We start from the raw sequence: 14,777 nt of genomic DNA, 5'->3' as shown, positions 1-14,777 counted from the left end.
CTGTCACCGTTAGTGCAGACAGCAGGCGCGTTTGCTCGGCGACATGTTACATTACAACCAGCTTGTTTTGATTGTGATTTATCATAATTTGCTTTTCTCTATAGCGTTATTCGGATTGAGCTAACGTACTCAGTTGCAAAGCTGATATGCGAAGTGTTATGAAGTAACGTCTTATGCTGTATAATGTTAGGTGTGTTGTATTAGATTACTATGTTGAATTGTGCTATGTTGTAAAGTATTGTGTTGTGCTGTCTTTAAGATGCGATCATGGGATGGTAGACAGCAGTGGCGTCGCTCAATCGAGTGTCACCCGGTGACCACTTCATGGTGTCATCTCCCCCCAAGAAACAAAGTATATGTATATATATATATATATATATATATATATATATATATATATATATATATATATATATATATATATATATATACATGTATGGATGCTTATTAGCTTTAATCACTGCAGAAGTATTAGTAACGATATTTATAGTATGGTAATATTATAGTTAGATGAAGCATTGTTTTCTCTATAGTTGGCACGTTTACGTCATTGTGTTACATCCATTCCCTTGCTATAATTTGTACAAATATCGATTTGTACTTAAAAGACTATTTAACTTTAATTGATTATTAATTGAACTGGCTAGAGGGCATTTTTCTTCTGAACATTTTGCAATTTTTTGCTTTGGTGTCACCCCCTAAATGTTATCACCCGGTTCAGCCCGCACTCACCGCCCCGCCCTCGCTACGCCTCTGGTTGAAATAATTTTTTGTTCTGTTTTGTAACAAAAAAAGTCCTATGGTTTAGTTATGAAATAATTGCCTTTTTTTTAAACGTTCAGGGTTTTATAAGACATATAGCACAGTTTGTTTTTTTTCTGCAAGGAACCATCATTTGTTCTATTTCAGTACCTGCCCTTGAAGCTACGTTTTATTACACTACATTGAGCGGAGCCGAACAAAAATGTCTACATCCTAAAACATACTGGAGTAGTGAAATCAAATTTGTAATCGAATGTCGTACCAACGAATTTATTATAGAGTTCAGAATTATGCTGAGTAAATTTGCACCAATTTGTCGAGTTAGAGTAAACGGTGGTAAGTATATTTTTTAATATACAATTTACTGACCGATTCATAAAGTGTAGAATAAATATTACGCACTTGCGTTTAACAATAAACTATTATTAAAATAAGCAATTGTTAATGTATACACAGGGCGAAACGTTTTGAAAGAATCAAGAGTAAGTTTGTTCTCAAAAGGCAAGCAATTAACGACTGATGAATATAAATTAGCATTGGATGGAAATATAAATGACTATAACTCTTTCTATATTGAACAACAAACCACCATGCAATTTACATTTCTTTGGCCAAGAATTATGAAACAATTATTGTTATATACCTGTGGTAAGAAATTAGATTATTATTAGATATATTACATAACCGACCAAATAGGCCGACACATTAACTTTATGATTAACTATAGGTTTAAATCCATTAACGGAATTAGAAACAGTTCCGTTTCCAAACATTTATATATATATATATATAAATAAATAAATACACACACACACACATATATATATATATATATATATATATATATATATATATATATATATATATATATATATATATATATATATATATATATATATATATATATATATACATATACGTATATATATATATATATATATATATATATATATATATATATATATATATATATATATATATATATATATATATATATATATATACATATCATGTAGTTCCATGACAAATGATCTCAGGACAATTGATCTCAAACAAAATATCCCAGACAAAATATCTCACGGACAAATTGACTTAGGACAAACGATCTCACTGACAAATTATCTCGTGGACAATATCTATCAAAATCTATCCTTTTTTTTAAATATTTATCAAAGTAAATCAGCAATTTAAAAAAAAAAACTTTAAAAAAAAAATTAAAAATATTTTTTGTTATAATGCTAAATAATCATGATATTGTTTTCTAATATTCTTGACAGTGAACAGATTGCTTATTGAAATCCTTATTTATGTCCTGGTTGAAACGTACATTTAAAATTAAACAAAACAGCTAAAGCTACATCTTTTTTTAAAAATTACAAATTAAGAATTAATAACAAATTAACACGTTTTTGTTTATTCCATCAAGGTATATAAAATAGCAATTTACATTTGATATTATTTATATGTTTTTGCTAGCTTTTAATTACAAATGAATTATGTTTTTTCAGAAAATTGCACAGAGTTGAATACATTTCAAGTTGAATTTTACAACTTTGAAAATGTAATAATATTTACTAAAGTTATTGATAGTTTCTCCCCTCTACACACAATCAACATTGATTACAATGGATATATTTCCAAAATTGTTTTAAATTCAGCAACAGACCTATTTTTATTAGAAATTCAAGCATTTGGAGGTAATGTTTATTTTAAAAGAATCCAGTTATTCTAACTAAGTATTTTTTTAATACCTAAGGGATTATTTTTTGATAACTGAATACGTATATTAAATGAAAAGGCGTGGTAGTGTAAAAGAGAACTAAACTACTAACCAAAAACTTCTGAACCTGGCATAAAATATGTGCAACTTCTTGATTGAAATGATGAGTACCTGATTCACGTTAGAGAAAGTAAAGGCATCTGAGTATAGATATTAAACCAGAATACCCTTATACATGAACTCTTTATTGAACCAAATGTTTGAAAAGGTATTTTTTCAACATAGTTCACAGTTACTATTTCAAACATAAAACAATTTTAAAAAATAAAAAAAACTAGAAAAAAAAAAAAAAAAAACTACATTATTTTGCAATATGAGTTGGTTGCATTGATTAAAAAGGAAATTTGTATTAGTTTTCTACATATATTTTTAAATTCTGAGAAATTTATAAAATACTTAAAATGTGTATATAATACTATAGGTATCACTTAAAAGAAAGTATCGTAAATCGAAGTTACTAGTAGCTGCAACAGGTCATAAACTTTTGCTCGCTACCCGCATGTTTCTATTCATAGTTTCTGTGTTGGGCTAGCGAGCCAGCATAGCATTAAATTCAGAACATAATACCACTGTCACAGAGAAAATGATTTTGTAAAAGAAAATATGAAACGGTTACATCCAACACGTAACAGAGATTTTTTTTTATTTTTTATTTTACAAACTATGTACATTTATTTATAAACTTCCACTGGTTTTACATCTTTGGAGCACCATAAACATCAGGTAACCTCTCAATAGAAAATCTGTGTTGAGTTATATACATGATTGGTACACCAGGTATTTTTCTGATTCTCTTCTTCAAATCTTTATCATTGGTGGCAACAATGTAGCATTTAATTTCAGTAACTCTTTTTACAAAGCAGTCATCAGCATATGTATCTTTATGTATGCATGTTAACCGATGAAATCTGGAATCTTTAGCAATCTTGAGGGCAATTCTATACTTTCTGCCAAGCTTTTCTAACTCTGCCATAACACAATCAGTAATGTAAGGTATGCATTTAGCATAAAGGCAATCCATCATGCTGGTGATTATATCCAATTTATTCTTAATAGAGAAATTAATGAAATTTGTATCCAGGATAATGTGGAAGGGAGGCCTAAGTTGTGTGTTGTAGTTAAGATACATTGAAGAGGATGACTATGGCAAATATCGAATAGAAATATTTTCTGGGTTTGCCTTCTTTTTCTTTTTTCTTTATACGATCTTTTGCCTTCAATCGTGCATCTTTCAGGCTAAGTAATCTTTTAACTTGAGCAAATGTTTTAGTTCTTTTGTCTTTAGCCATGACGGGATAGATCTAAGTGTGATTTTCTTGATCTAGTCTAATGTTTTGTTCCTTCAATCCTACAGACTTCGAAATTATCTAAGAATACTAGCACAAAAGAGAGACTAATGTGTGACTTTTTAATTTTTTTTTTCTACTTTCTAGTACTTCATTTATAATGAAATCCACACAACCTACACCTAAAAATATTTCCTATTATAACGTATCACAGCTCACGATCTGTAAACGACAATCAACTGGCCCTTATTTAAGCCCGTATAAACCAACCGTAAATAATAAATAGTTCATAGCTTTAACCCTGGTTATAAATTATTCCCTTGTGATTTAAAAAAAAAACGTGTTATCTCCCTTGTATTTATTTAATAATGTAGTCGTTATATTAATGATTTTAAAAAAATCTTGTTGATTAAAACTGATATATTATTAAATTGTCATTACAAACAAACGTGTCTGGAAGTTCTGCAACATGACTTTATTATTAGTAGCTGAAAATGTATCAAATGAAAAAGAACAACACAAACACAAATAAGGAACAGTCAATCATATATTGTGAACAGAATTCAAGTTTTATATGAAATAAGCAAATAATTTACTGATAATACATATGAAAAAAACACAGCAACATGCAATTTGAGCAAAATTATTATTATTAAGAGACTTTAAAAAATAGTAAATGTATTACTGTGTTGTTCAAATTAATTCCAACGCCAAAGATAACTAAATTCTAAACTTTTCAGATTGTATGAAAAGGAGATACGGTGTAGACTGTGATCTAATTTGTAGCATAACATGCTACGACCAGGATTGTCGGTTCAACGGTGTTTGCAAAAAATGTGTTCAGGAGAGAACAGGGGATTTCTGTATGGACTGTAAGAAAACCTAACCTAGCCTAGCCTAGCCTAGCCTAGCCTAGCCTAACCTAGCCTAGCCTAGCCTAACCTAACCTAACCTAACCTAACCTAACCTAACCTAACCTAACCTAACCTAACCTAACCTAACCTAACCTAACCTAACCTAACCTAACCTAACCTAACCTAACCTAACCTAACCTAACCTAACCTAACCTAACCTAACCTAACCTAACCTAACCTAACCTAACCTAACCTAACCTAACCTAACCTAACCTAACCTAACCTAACCTAACCTAACCTAACCTAACCTAACCTAACCTAACCTAACCTAACCTAACCTAACCTAACCTAACATACCTATATATATATATATATATATATATATATATATATATATATATATATATATATATATATATACATATATATATATTAGGTCTGTCTGTATTACTATGTCTTAGTGTGTATTTTAGATACATTTATTATTGTTTATTTCATATAGCTATTCCACATTTTTCAACAAACCACACGGGCGATGGGTATCACGACGATCCCTCTCCAACTCCACAGAGACAGAGAATGCACTCTTTAAATCTGGGAGAAGTTATCATAATCTCTGTTCTGGTTCTTGCTGTCATAATAACTGTCTTTCTATCGTGTTATACAGACAGGTAAAATTATATTATGTACATTATCTATACTAAAGACAAATAATTGTACACATTTTAACCCTGAGAAGAATTTTATTTAAAAAAAAATTAACAAACACAAAATAGTATACGAAATTTACAATCCAAAGACAAAAAAAAACATAACACAATGTATTCAAGTTTCCCTTTCAAACCTGACAGTCTATGGGGCAAGTGAAGAAGAGTTCACTTGTTTCTGTGACCTAGGCATATGAGGCTATAGTGTGGTCAGCACTATGCCCAGTGGCCTTTTTACTCTCTCTAACGTGAGTTAGGTACCTACAGGGTTGGGTGGACTCAGGGACGGTCCACTGACTTGATCCCGGATTCGAACTCGATACTTATGTGTTGGCAGTCCAGCACCCTACCGCTGGACCACTCCGTCCCATAATAAAATGTATAAGATAAAGAAATGCACAACACTTAGACATAGAAGAAAAATATTTATATTTAACCATCAAAGATAAAGAATTACATAAAACATATATACATAGTAGCAATAACATATAAAACGAGACAAAGAAGTATACAATACGTATATATGCCTACCTAAAACAAAAAATGGTATAAAACGAACGTATCAAAGACAATTTTTTTTTATAAAATGTACATATCATACAGAAAAACGGAAGTAAAACTATCAAAGAAAAAGAAGTATTGAAAACTTAAATACCTAAGACAAAGATTTAGAAAAATGTACTTATATATATGACAAAGCATTATAAAAGACGTACATATCTAAGTCAAATATTTATATAAAACAAACACAAACATTACAAAGAAGTATATAGAACATTCGAAAACAAAGAAGTGCATAAAACGTATATGCATAGGAATAAAAATTCCCTTATTCTTTCACAAATATGTATAACCATCTATTAATGACTGTTATTAATTTATTGTTTTTCAGATACTGTCTTAAAAATAAAAATATAGGTCAGTCTACATACATTGATGAATAAATACATACAAATTCAAGTATTATACGTAACAAAACAATTGAACTTTTTTAATACCTTATAAATCACATAAAAAAGTAACGTGATGGATTGCAATGCCGCAAATTTATCAAAAGTTTAAAGAGTTTTATTATAGGAAACACTATTAGTTTTAGTCAAAGTGTGTCTTTGAGAAACAACATGCATGGAATTCTATATAATCTTTTACTAAATTTTTTAAATTCTAAAATTATATAAATATGCAGAGAAATATATTTTAGTTCAGCGTATTAATGCAAATTGTGTACGTGAATATTTAATAAACAAACATTGTTAATTGTTTTGATGCGTCTTGTTTATAAACCGTAACTGTTTCTTATTTCTTGAACAATTAAAATACTCTCCTCTATAGGACTACTCTGTACACGATAAAGAAAATATCTCATTTAAATGTATTAATTGATGTAGTGAGAACAAGTTCTAAAATTTATGTAGGCCTATATTTGTATGATTGTATTCTTTACATGAGATTTCCATAATATTATACAGTTTTTACATTGAAGCCATGTTATTAATCCAGAGATAATGAGAGAACTACGGTGATGGTTTTTACGTTTAATTTAATAGAGAAAAAAATAAACATAATCCTTTATGACGGTAAATCTCTATATAGATACATGTGTACACCATTTTAACTGCTAATTTATAGTCTGGGAAATCCCCATATCGCTGAATACTATTTACACAACATAAATGGGTTTCTTTCACTTATTTTTTCCTGTTGGCTAGGGGGTTTTCTTTTGAGAACGCACTTACTTAATTATGCCAGACCCCTGAAGGGACGCTTGCGAAAAGTAGATCTTTACACGATTTTTGAAAATACAAGAAGTACAAATGTTCCCAATAAAACAGTGACAATATTCCAGTTCATCATGCTAGAAGAATTCCTCAAAAGGGGTAGAATTCGTTCTAGACTGCCATTGTTTGGCATGGGTTTGATCTTCAGGATGTGACATACCAGCGTGTAGAGATCAACCGACTGTATCGGTGGCACGATGGCCCCAGATTTAAAAGATGGCCCGTTGGCCAGGAATATTGGCTTCATGTTCAGGATACCATTGTCGTACCCGTGGGAGCCTTTCATTGGTGATTGTTGAAGTAGTGTTAGGTTCTGAAAGTGGAGGAATACGTATGGTCAATGACCAAAGTCGAAACCCAAATGCAATTAAAAACTAGAATAGTTTTTGTGTATTAAACGAAAAAAAAACATAACTACAAAAACCATCGAGGAATAAAATGCATAACCACTATAAAGAAAAAAAAGATAAAAAAAAAATCAATCCTAGAAATCTATATAGGAATAAAAGTCAAACACGACTCCAAAATTAAAAATCGCGAGTTCGATTCCAGTCATTCCTAAATGAGATAACTCCAAAATCAGACAACCACTGCCTTGTTGTTTATTCTTGGCTCGACAAAGACTAAAGAAGGAAATCCAAAAGAATAAGCAAGCTGAGACTGGATTCAATGGCTCATATAGTGCATAACTAGCAAGAATACCTTCCAACACTAGATTTAAGAACAAGAAGAAGAGGTCGTCATCTGTTATTTATATACTAAATTAAATACTATTGAACGGTGGTCGTAGAAGAACACAATACTAAAACCAAATGGTTTTAATTTCTCGCCAAAACATTTTTCATCAGTTATTCTCAGGGGTCTCCAAACTACAGCCCGCGGAGATCATTTTGTCCACGGAAAAACGTTTGTTGGGGATGGCTGAGGAAATTTGCCCAGACAAAAATCAAAGACATGCCTGGAAGAAACTGGCCCCCTAACTGAAATTTGATAGTTAATGCGGCTCTCGGACTGAAAAGTTTGGAGACCCCTGTTCTAGACAAAGACAAAACCTCATTCGTTCATGTTTCTTACAAAACGCGTTGTAGACATCAAGATTTCTGAATAATAATTTGAAATACCCTGGAAGGTTACAACTATGCAGGGGCGTAGCGAGGGAAGGGCGGGGGGTGCGGACCGCACCGAGTGACACCATTTAGGGGGTGACACCAAGGCAAAAATAGCAAAATATACAGAGAAAAACTTGAGGGAGGGGGGTGCAAATCGAAAACTTGAGGGGGGGTGCAAATAGAAAGTTTGAGGGGGTGGGGGTGCAAATCGAAAACTTGAAAGTTTGTCCCCGGGAAGGGTCGCAACGCCTCTGGGGGGGGGGTGACACCATTAAGTGCCGCACCGGGTGACACCCGACCTCGCTACGCCACTGCAACTATGTAACCGAAACCTACATTAGTGATGGTCCAGCCTTCCTCAGCTATGGCAACCACTGGCATAACTCGCCTGTTGTTCTTGATGTGGTAGCGCTCAGGGATGTCCTCTTTCAACATGACCTGCAAGTGCTGAATGCCAGGCTGCTACAAGTTCAGCGTCTTTGCCAGGTTGGGGGAGCAAGTTAGCCACGGCCTCTTCGTCCGCAACACGTTGTAGAAGTGTTTCGTTTACATACTGGCTCAGGTCAATAACCTATAATAAAGTTTTAAGTTAAATATTGAATTGTATATTTGTGATACGGTTAATACCGGTTCAAACATTTGCTCATACTAAATCTAAGTTTTTCTATCACTCTTTTACACAGCCCCTAGATACGAAGGTTTTTGTCCGATTTTTTCTTCTTGTTTTTGAGATAACCAGTGTCGGCGCCAGGTTATTCAGCACCCTAGCCAAACTTTATTTAATGCGCCCCCCCGCAATTTTTCGTGCCCCCGTATTATCAGAGGCGTAGCGACCCTTCCCGGCGCCCGGGGATAAACTTTCTATTTGCACCCACCCCACCCCTCAAACTTTCGATTTGCACCCCCCTCCTCAAAATTTCGATTTGGTTTTCCAACCCATTTTGGCGCCCTCCACGGATAGCGCCCTAGGCGACCGCCCAGTTTGCCTTATAGGTAGCGCCGGCCCTGGAGATAACGGACATTTTCTTTTCTTCAGGTGACTACTAAAGGTTATCAATCCTGGTTCAAACCCCGTGACGTAATTTTATGGTACCAATTATACGTACTATTTTGACGTACATAAGAAAATAGGCTTAACGTTTTTGGAAATTCAACTGCAACATCATTAGTACCTGATTAAAAAGGTCCACTTTTGTCATGCCATGGTCGCTCGTTACAATTAGATCAATCTTGTCCTAAAATGTATGTTAGTTTTTATAATTCCATTGCTTTATACAGAGCTTTCTGATAATTATAATATTCAATAAGTAAATGTCACATCGTTAGGGAAACAAAGACAGCTGGGCATTGCGCTGGCCACACTATCCCTTCATATGCCGAGGTCAATGAATCATCTAGAGTTCATCTGCCCCATGTGTCTTGGGCAGGAACGGGATTAAGAAGAAGAAGAAATGTCACGGATAGTAGTGCACACGAAAACCTCAAGTTGGTCTATATCTGATTTCTAGCAGCTTTAATGTTAAACCTGACTAACTTCAGGAATGAAATTGATAGCACAAAGTGTTGACACACTGTCCCTTCAAACAAACAGTTACCAGATAGAACCATTATTTTAAAATATTGTTTTTAAAATTCTGGCGGGATAATTAAGTTGATATTTCAATTATAATTCTTCCAATTTAATTTGAGATCTTTGTAATTTAGTACAACTTAAAAGAATTACCTTAAGCCCAGCTTTATTTAATTCATCTATCAGTAATCCTAATAGTGTGTCCATCTTTTGGATGGCCGAAATAATTTCCTCGCTGTCCGGTCCGAAATAATGTCCAGCTAGATCGGGTTCCGGAAAATGCAAAAGTCCAAGATCAAAGTCTTTTTCTGACATCCAGGAGACGACGGTTGAAACGCGGTTCTCAAAAGTGGTTGAGTCGCTAAAAGGTCTCCATTCAGTGGGTCTCAAATTAAATATCTCCACGTCACCTCCAGGCCAGGAAAATACACCTGTTGATGAGGCAGGTTCCTTGGGAATAAACTTCATTTATTTTAAAAACAATATTTCAACATTATTTAAGTTAGATTGTACACATTAATATTAGTTCTGATTTAATAAGTAGGGCTGCTCTGATGGATAACTAGCTCATGGTCGGGAATTTATCAACAGCTTAGTATATTGCTGATCAAACTATTCTTTCATATGCCAGTATCAGATGAACTCGAATCGATCTTTCCAATGGAGAATCAGGTATCAAAGAGTAACATATTTAAAGTAACATATAACATATAAAGTAATATCACATTTATCTTTCAACATTATTCGATGAGTAAAACGTGGATAATTTAGAAATAAAACAGCTACTATTTTTTACAGGTTCTGTATCTACTAAGGCTTTTTATGTAGCATTACATAATAATTTTAAATAGACTTAGTGAAATTGTATTAGATTAAAATAATTTTGAATAGTCTGAGTGAAATATTTAAAATTGAGTTTTATGTTTCACAATATAAGAACGGTTAAACATTCGAAAAAACTAATCGGAAATTTTTTTTAGTTCGACTTTGCGCTTCGAATTTTCAATCTTAAATACTAATCTAATGCATCATATCGGATTTAATCTAGCCATGCTGCTTGTAATCTAGATATTTTTTCCCCTCCCCCCCCCCCAAGAGAAAGATACATGAAACAAATCTAGTAAAAAAAAATCTATTTATATCCAGGCTTTTTATCAGTGATTTAGATGGGTTATCCCCCATTTGAGGCGACTATTCCTGAAAAAGATAAACAAAGTGAAACATACCTGATTTAAGCCCAGCCTTACGGGCAGTGATCCAGATGGGTTCTCCCCCCTCCCACCAGAAGGGCTCTGTACTGGACATGTTAAATGTGGCATGAAGGTCAGGGTCATACATCTGGTTGCCGATTATACCATGGCTTTCCGGAAACAGACCTGATGCGATTATATGTGCCAGTTACTGCTTAATTAAAATCGTCGTCAAAAATGTATGTATTACATAAGTAAGGCCTGATATTGTGATATTATATTCTTCTTTTCGTAAAATGCATTAAGCTGCATGTTACTGCTGTTCATTGGAGGTCTTGTATCTTATGTTATTATTTATACATTCCTGAGATGAGCACACATAGGCAACTTGTTGAAAAGGGTGTATGACACACATCGTGAACCAGAGGAAAACAAACTACCTTCTGTTGTCATAAACGTGTGTGTCATTTGGCAAATATGGCATGAAGGGGTAAAGCTTGAACAAAAATGTTACGAAGTGACAAAGACAGCATTGTCCAGTATGATTTTATAGATATTATGGATAAATCAGCTAATAATATTTATTTAATAAAGTGTTGTAGTGTAGTTGGAAATAAAAAGTAATACAGTAAGTAATTATTATGAGGTAGATGGAAGAAACTTTGGAAATTTCGTCATATATCTGGACAACGGAATGCTGAGCATGTAGGATAGGCTACAACTGTAATTTTCATCTGTCTTAATATTATGGTAACTAGTTAACAAGAAATAGTTCATAAACCACTTCAAATGTGATGTGACTTAGTGGGCAAGGTGATTAAACTGGAAAAAGGTAGTTACAACTGTATAGCTTCGGTGTAGATGTTTGTGCATTATATTAGCATATATTAAGTTAGAGCCACCCACACCTGAACAAAAACACACAAACACACAAACATATATATATATATATATATATATATATATATATATATATATATATATATATATATATATATATATATGTGTGTGTGTGTGTGTGTGTATAGCCTATACTATTTAGCCTGTAATCTTTCCTTACTGAGTACTATTTATGCCTTAATAATTAATTAATGCCAGATAAGAACTGGTTATGTTTCACAAGCTACGAATAGAAACATAAACAACTACAGACTTACCCGTAGCCATGGTGTAGTGACAAGGAAACGTGTTTGTGACGAAACTGTTGTCCATGTACACCATGCTAACACCACCAGACCTCAAGCTGTCAAAGTTGGGAGTCTCTGTTTTGTTCAAATAATCGTGACGGAACCCGTCCATAGACACTAGCAGGACTTTGGTTCTCCCTTCTGTTGGCGGTAATATAGCTAGTGCTAAACTCACCGCCACAATAAAAGACATTTCAGGCTTTATTCCACTGATACTGATTGATAAATCTGTTTAAAGAAAAAAGAAATTATTAATATACATTATAATCAACGTTATTACGATTGCTAAGAATTAATATTCAACATAAGAACTATTAAAATATCCCAGCGCTATAATTTACCCTCTATCTCTCTCGCAGCTGAAACATCATCCAAACTTGCAGTCATTACAACAACAATGACATTCCAGCGGCTAATGTTTACAGATGTAATTTATCGTGTGCGATTTATCGTTAGAAAATGTCGGCCATTACATGGTGCGTGTTAATGTCAGTGAGGGATGTAATGGTGAGGGTGAGGGGGGGGGGGGGGAGTTGGTGCTGGGGCAATGTTCCAGACGACAGCCAGAGAGAAAGCAATCATTCACCCCCGCCACCCCCCCCCCCCCCCCCCCCCCCCTCATCGTAATTCGCACTTTACTCTCTCGGTCTCACATACCGGCCTTCAACAGAGCTAAAAGAACAAAAAAAAAATGCTTGTAAAAGTCATCCATTGACAATGCTCTCGAGCCCAGGGGGCAGATGGGGAGTTTACGAAGCAGGTCCACTGCCTTCTTCGTGCTAACTTAAACTTGCAATTTGTGAAGAAAATATGTAATTCAAGAAGGCAATATGTATAATTTAATAAGTGTGCGACCCATCCACTTCCCCAGAAATTTAAGCATGACGTCTCTCTCACAAAAGTTTTTAGTGAAGCTATAGCGGTTTATTAGCCGAGGTTACAGCCGAGGTTGCCTCAAGGACCGCCAAGTTCGAAATAAGAATTTAGCTTACAACTAAAAATAAAGATTACATTGGCAGCAAATACTATGTAAGCAATACTGTTATTGTGCTATATTATATTACATCAATGTAAAGAACGTTAATTTGCTACATGTTAATTTTTGTGTAAAGACATCTTGCTTTTTTGATATCCATTTATATTAAAAATTACAAACTATTGCAAGAAGGTGTTATATGACATTAACCACATCACATTATACCCAATATAACATGTTACATAACAGGTGCAACCAATAAACACGAGATGAGAAAAAATATGAGGAAAAATCAACTTTTATATTTGATCTGGAGCCAAAAAAACAAACAAAAAAGGTAATTCTAGTAGGATATAAAACAGTATTTAATTTCTTTCAGGAATCGGCATTCTCCCCGCCTTCCCCACTCAAAGTACATAAAACCGCATTCCCCACCCAACCCGTTAATTTAAAGTAACCCTCTCTTCCCCCCCCCCCCATTGATGATGGTAGATTTTCCTTTTATAGTGCGTTATAGTTTTAAAGTAATTCTTATCTCAAATCATCAAATTAAAACAATGAAAGCTCGAGATAATAAATTTATTGCCTAGTTAGAAAATCTAAATTGCATCCCATTTAAACATTTAAGTTAGAAATCATTAAAACATTTAAAGTTTTACTTACATTACAAGTCGCCTGTAAAACGCTGATCCTGCTATACGTTTAATAAATGACTTTGGTTTTAACAACGTGTTATCTTAAACCATGCAAATTTACAGCATGCTAAAAGGTCAACAAGTTGAACTATCCGCTTATCTTTCGACTCTTAAAGGTTAAAGCGACAGAGACAGAAACAAATGTATTCCCCACACTTACAACACAGGATACAAAGTATGAACACACACACATACACACAAACACACACATACGTACTTTGGTCTGAATACCCACAGCAAAAAAAGTCAGTTAGTGCTGGAAATATTATTGACACACTCCTACTTCTCTACATTTATATTAGCAAATATTTATGCCACACTTTATACTAGTATACTTAGTTTTATTTAACTTTAGTTTTATTAGATGGATTATCACCGTGCATTGCACAGAAGACAAACACAGACACACTGTCAGAGATATATACTGTATAACGTATGAACAACATACTTTTTTGGTAGTACTGTTGCGATCGCTTCCCTTTAATACAAATTGCAGGTTGTCGGCTACTTATAGAAACAACGGGAGATGGAAACTCGGGATATACACATATTTAAAGAATAAAATCTCGTAGGAAAAAAATAATTGCGCACCAAGTGAACGCGAAATAAAATGTGCATAATATTGCAGATTATTATTAGTACTTTATAAATTCAGATGCGTTTTTTTAAGACAAAAAATTAGACAAAAATTAGCACTTCCTTTAAATAAAAATAATTTAAAAATTAGATATTGCTTCTATTATTTTTAAACATTTAGTTTAGACAATAAATGAAATATTATTTATTTTTAATTTTTTTTAGTCAAAGAGAGGTAACCAAATATATTTTCTTTAAGAAAAATAGTATTATTGCAGTCATATCCTTAGACCATATACTATGTTAA

General features: G+C 33.4%; 2 protein-coding genes and 1 pseudogene across 2 annotated transcripts; 1 reads left to right on the top strand and 2 right to left on the bottom strand.

Moving 5' to 3' along the window:
* The first annotated feature begins 977 nt into the window (after nt 1-977).
* LOC131954943 (uncharacterized) lies at nt 978-6,363 on the top strand. The gene is made up of 6 exons (XM_059318794.1): nt 978-1,098; nt 1,219-1,410; nt 2,271-2,459; nt 4,569-4,700; nt 5,185-5,353; nt 6,282-6,363. The coding sequence occupies exons 1-6, from the start codon at nt 1,053-1,055 to the stop codon at nt 6,331-6,333; spliced, it is 780 nt and encodes a 259-aa protein (XP_059174777.1). The 5' UTR covers nt 978-1,052; the 3' UTR covers nt 6,334-6,363.
* On the bottom strand, nt 3,201-3,882 carry LOC131954944 (rRNA-processing protein FCF1 homolog; annotated as a pseudogene).
* Nucleotides 6,364-7,171: 808 nt separating the features above from the next.
* LOC131954941 (ectonucleotide pyrophosphatase/phosphodiesterase family member 5-like) lies at nt 7,172-12,610 on the bottom strand. Its single transcript, XM_059318792.1, has 8 exons — nt 12,565-12,610; nt 12,194-12,451; nt 11,073-11,222; nt 10,000-10,277; nt 9,449-9,511; nt 8,760-8,847; nt 8,613-8,722; nt 7,172-7,480 (listed from the first exon to the last, which is right to left on the bottom strand). Exons 1-8 carry the CDS (start codon nt 12,608-12,610, stop codon nt 7,172-7,174), a joined length of 1,302 nt encoding a protein of 433 aa, XP_059174775.1.
* Between the last annotated feature and the right edge of the window lie 2,167 nt (nt 12,611-14,777).

Source organism: Physella acuta, unplaced genomic scaffold, assembly GCF_028476545.2.
Source record: "Physella acuta isolate Inbredline_101_S28 unplaced genomic scaffold, ASM2847654v3 ptg001042l, whole genome shotgun sequence".
Lineage (NCBI taxonomy): Eukaryota > Metazoa > Mollusca > Gastropoda > Physidae > Physella > Physella acuta.
The sequence above is the reverse complement of the archived record's forward strand: the minus strand, read 5'-3'. Positions and strand labels throughout refer to the sequence as shown.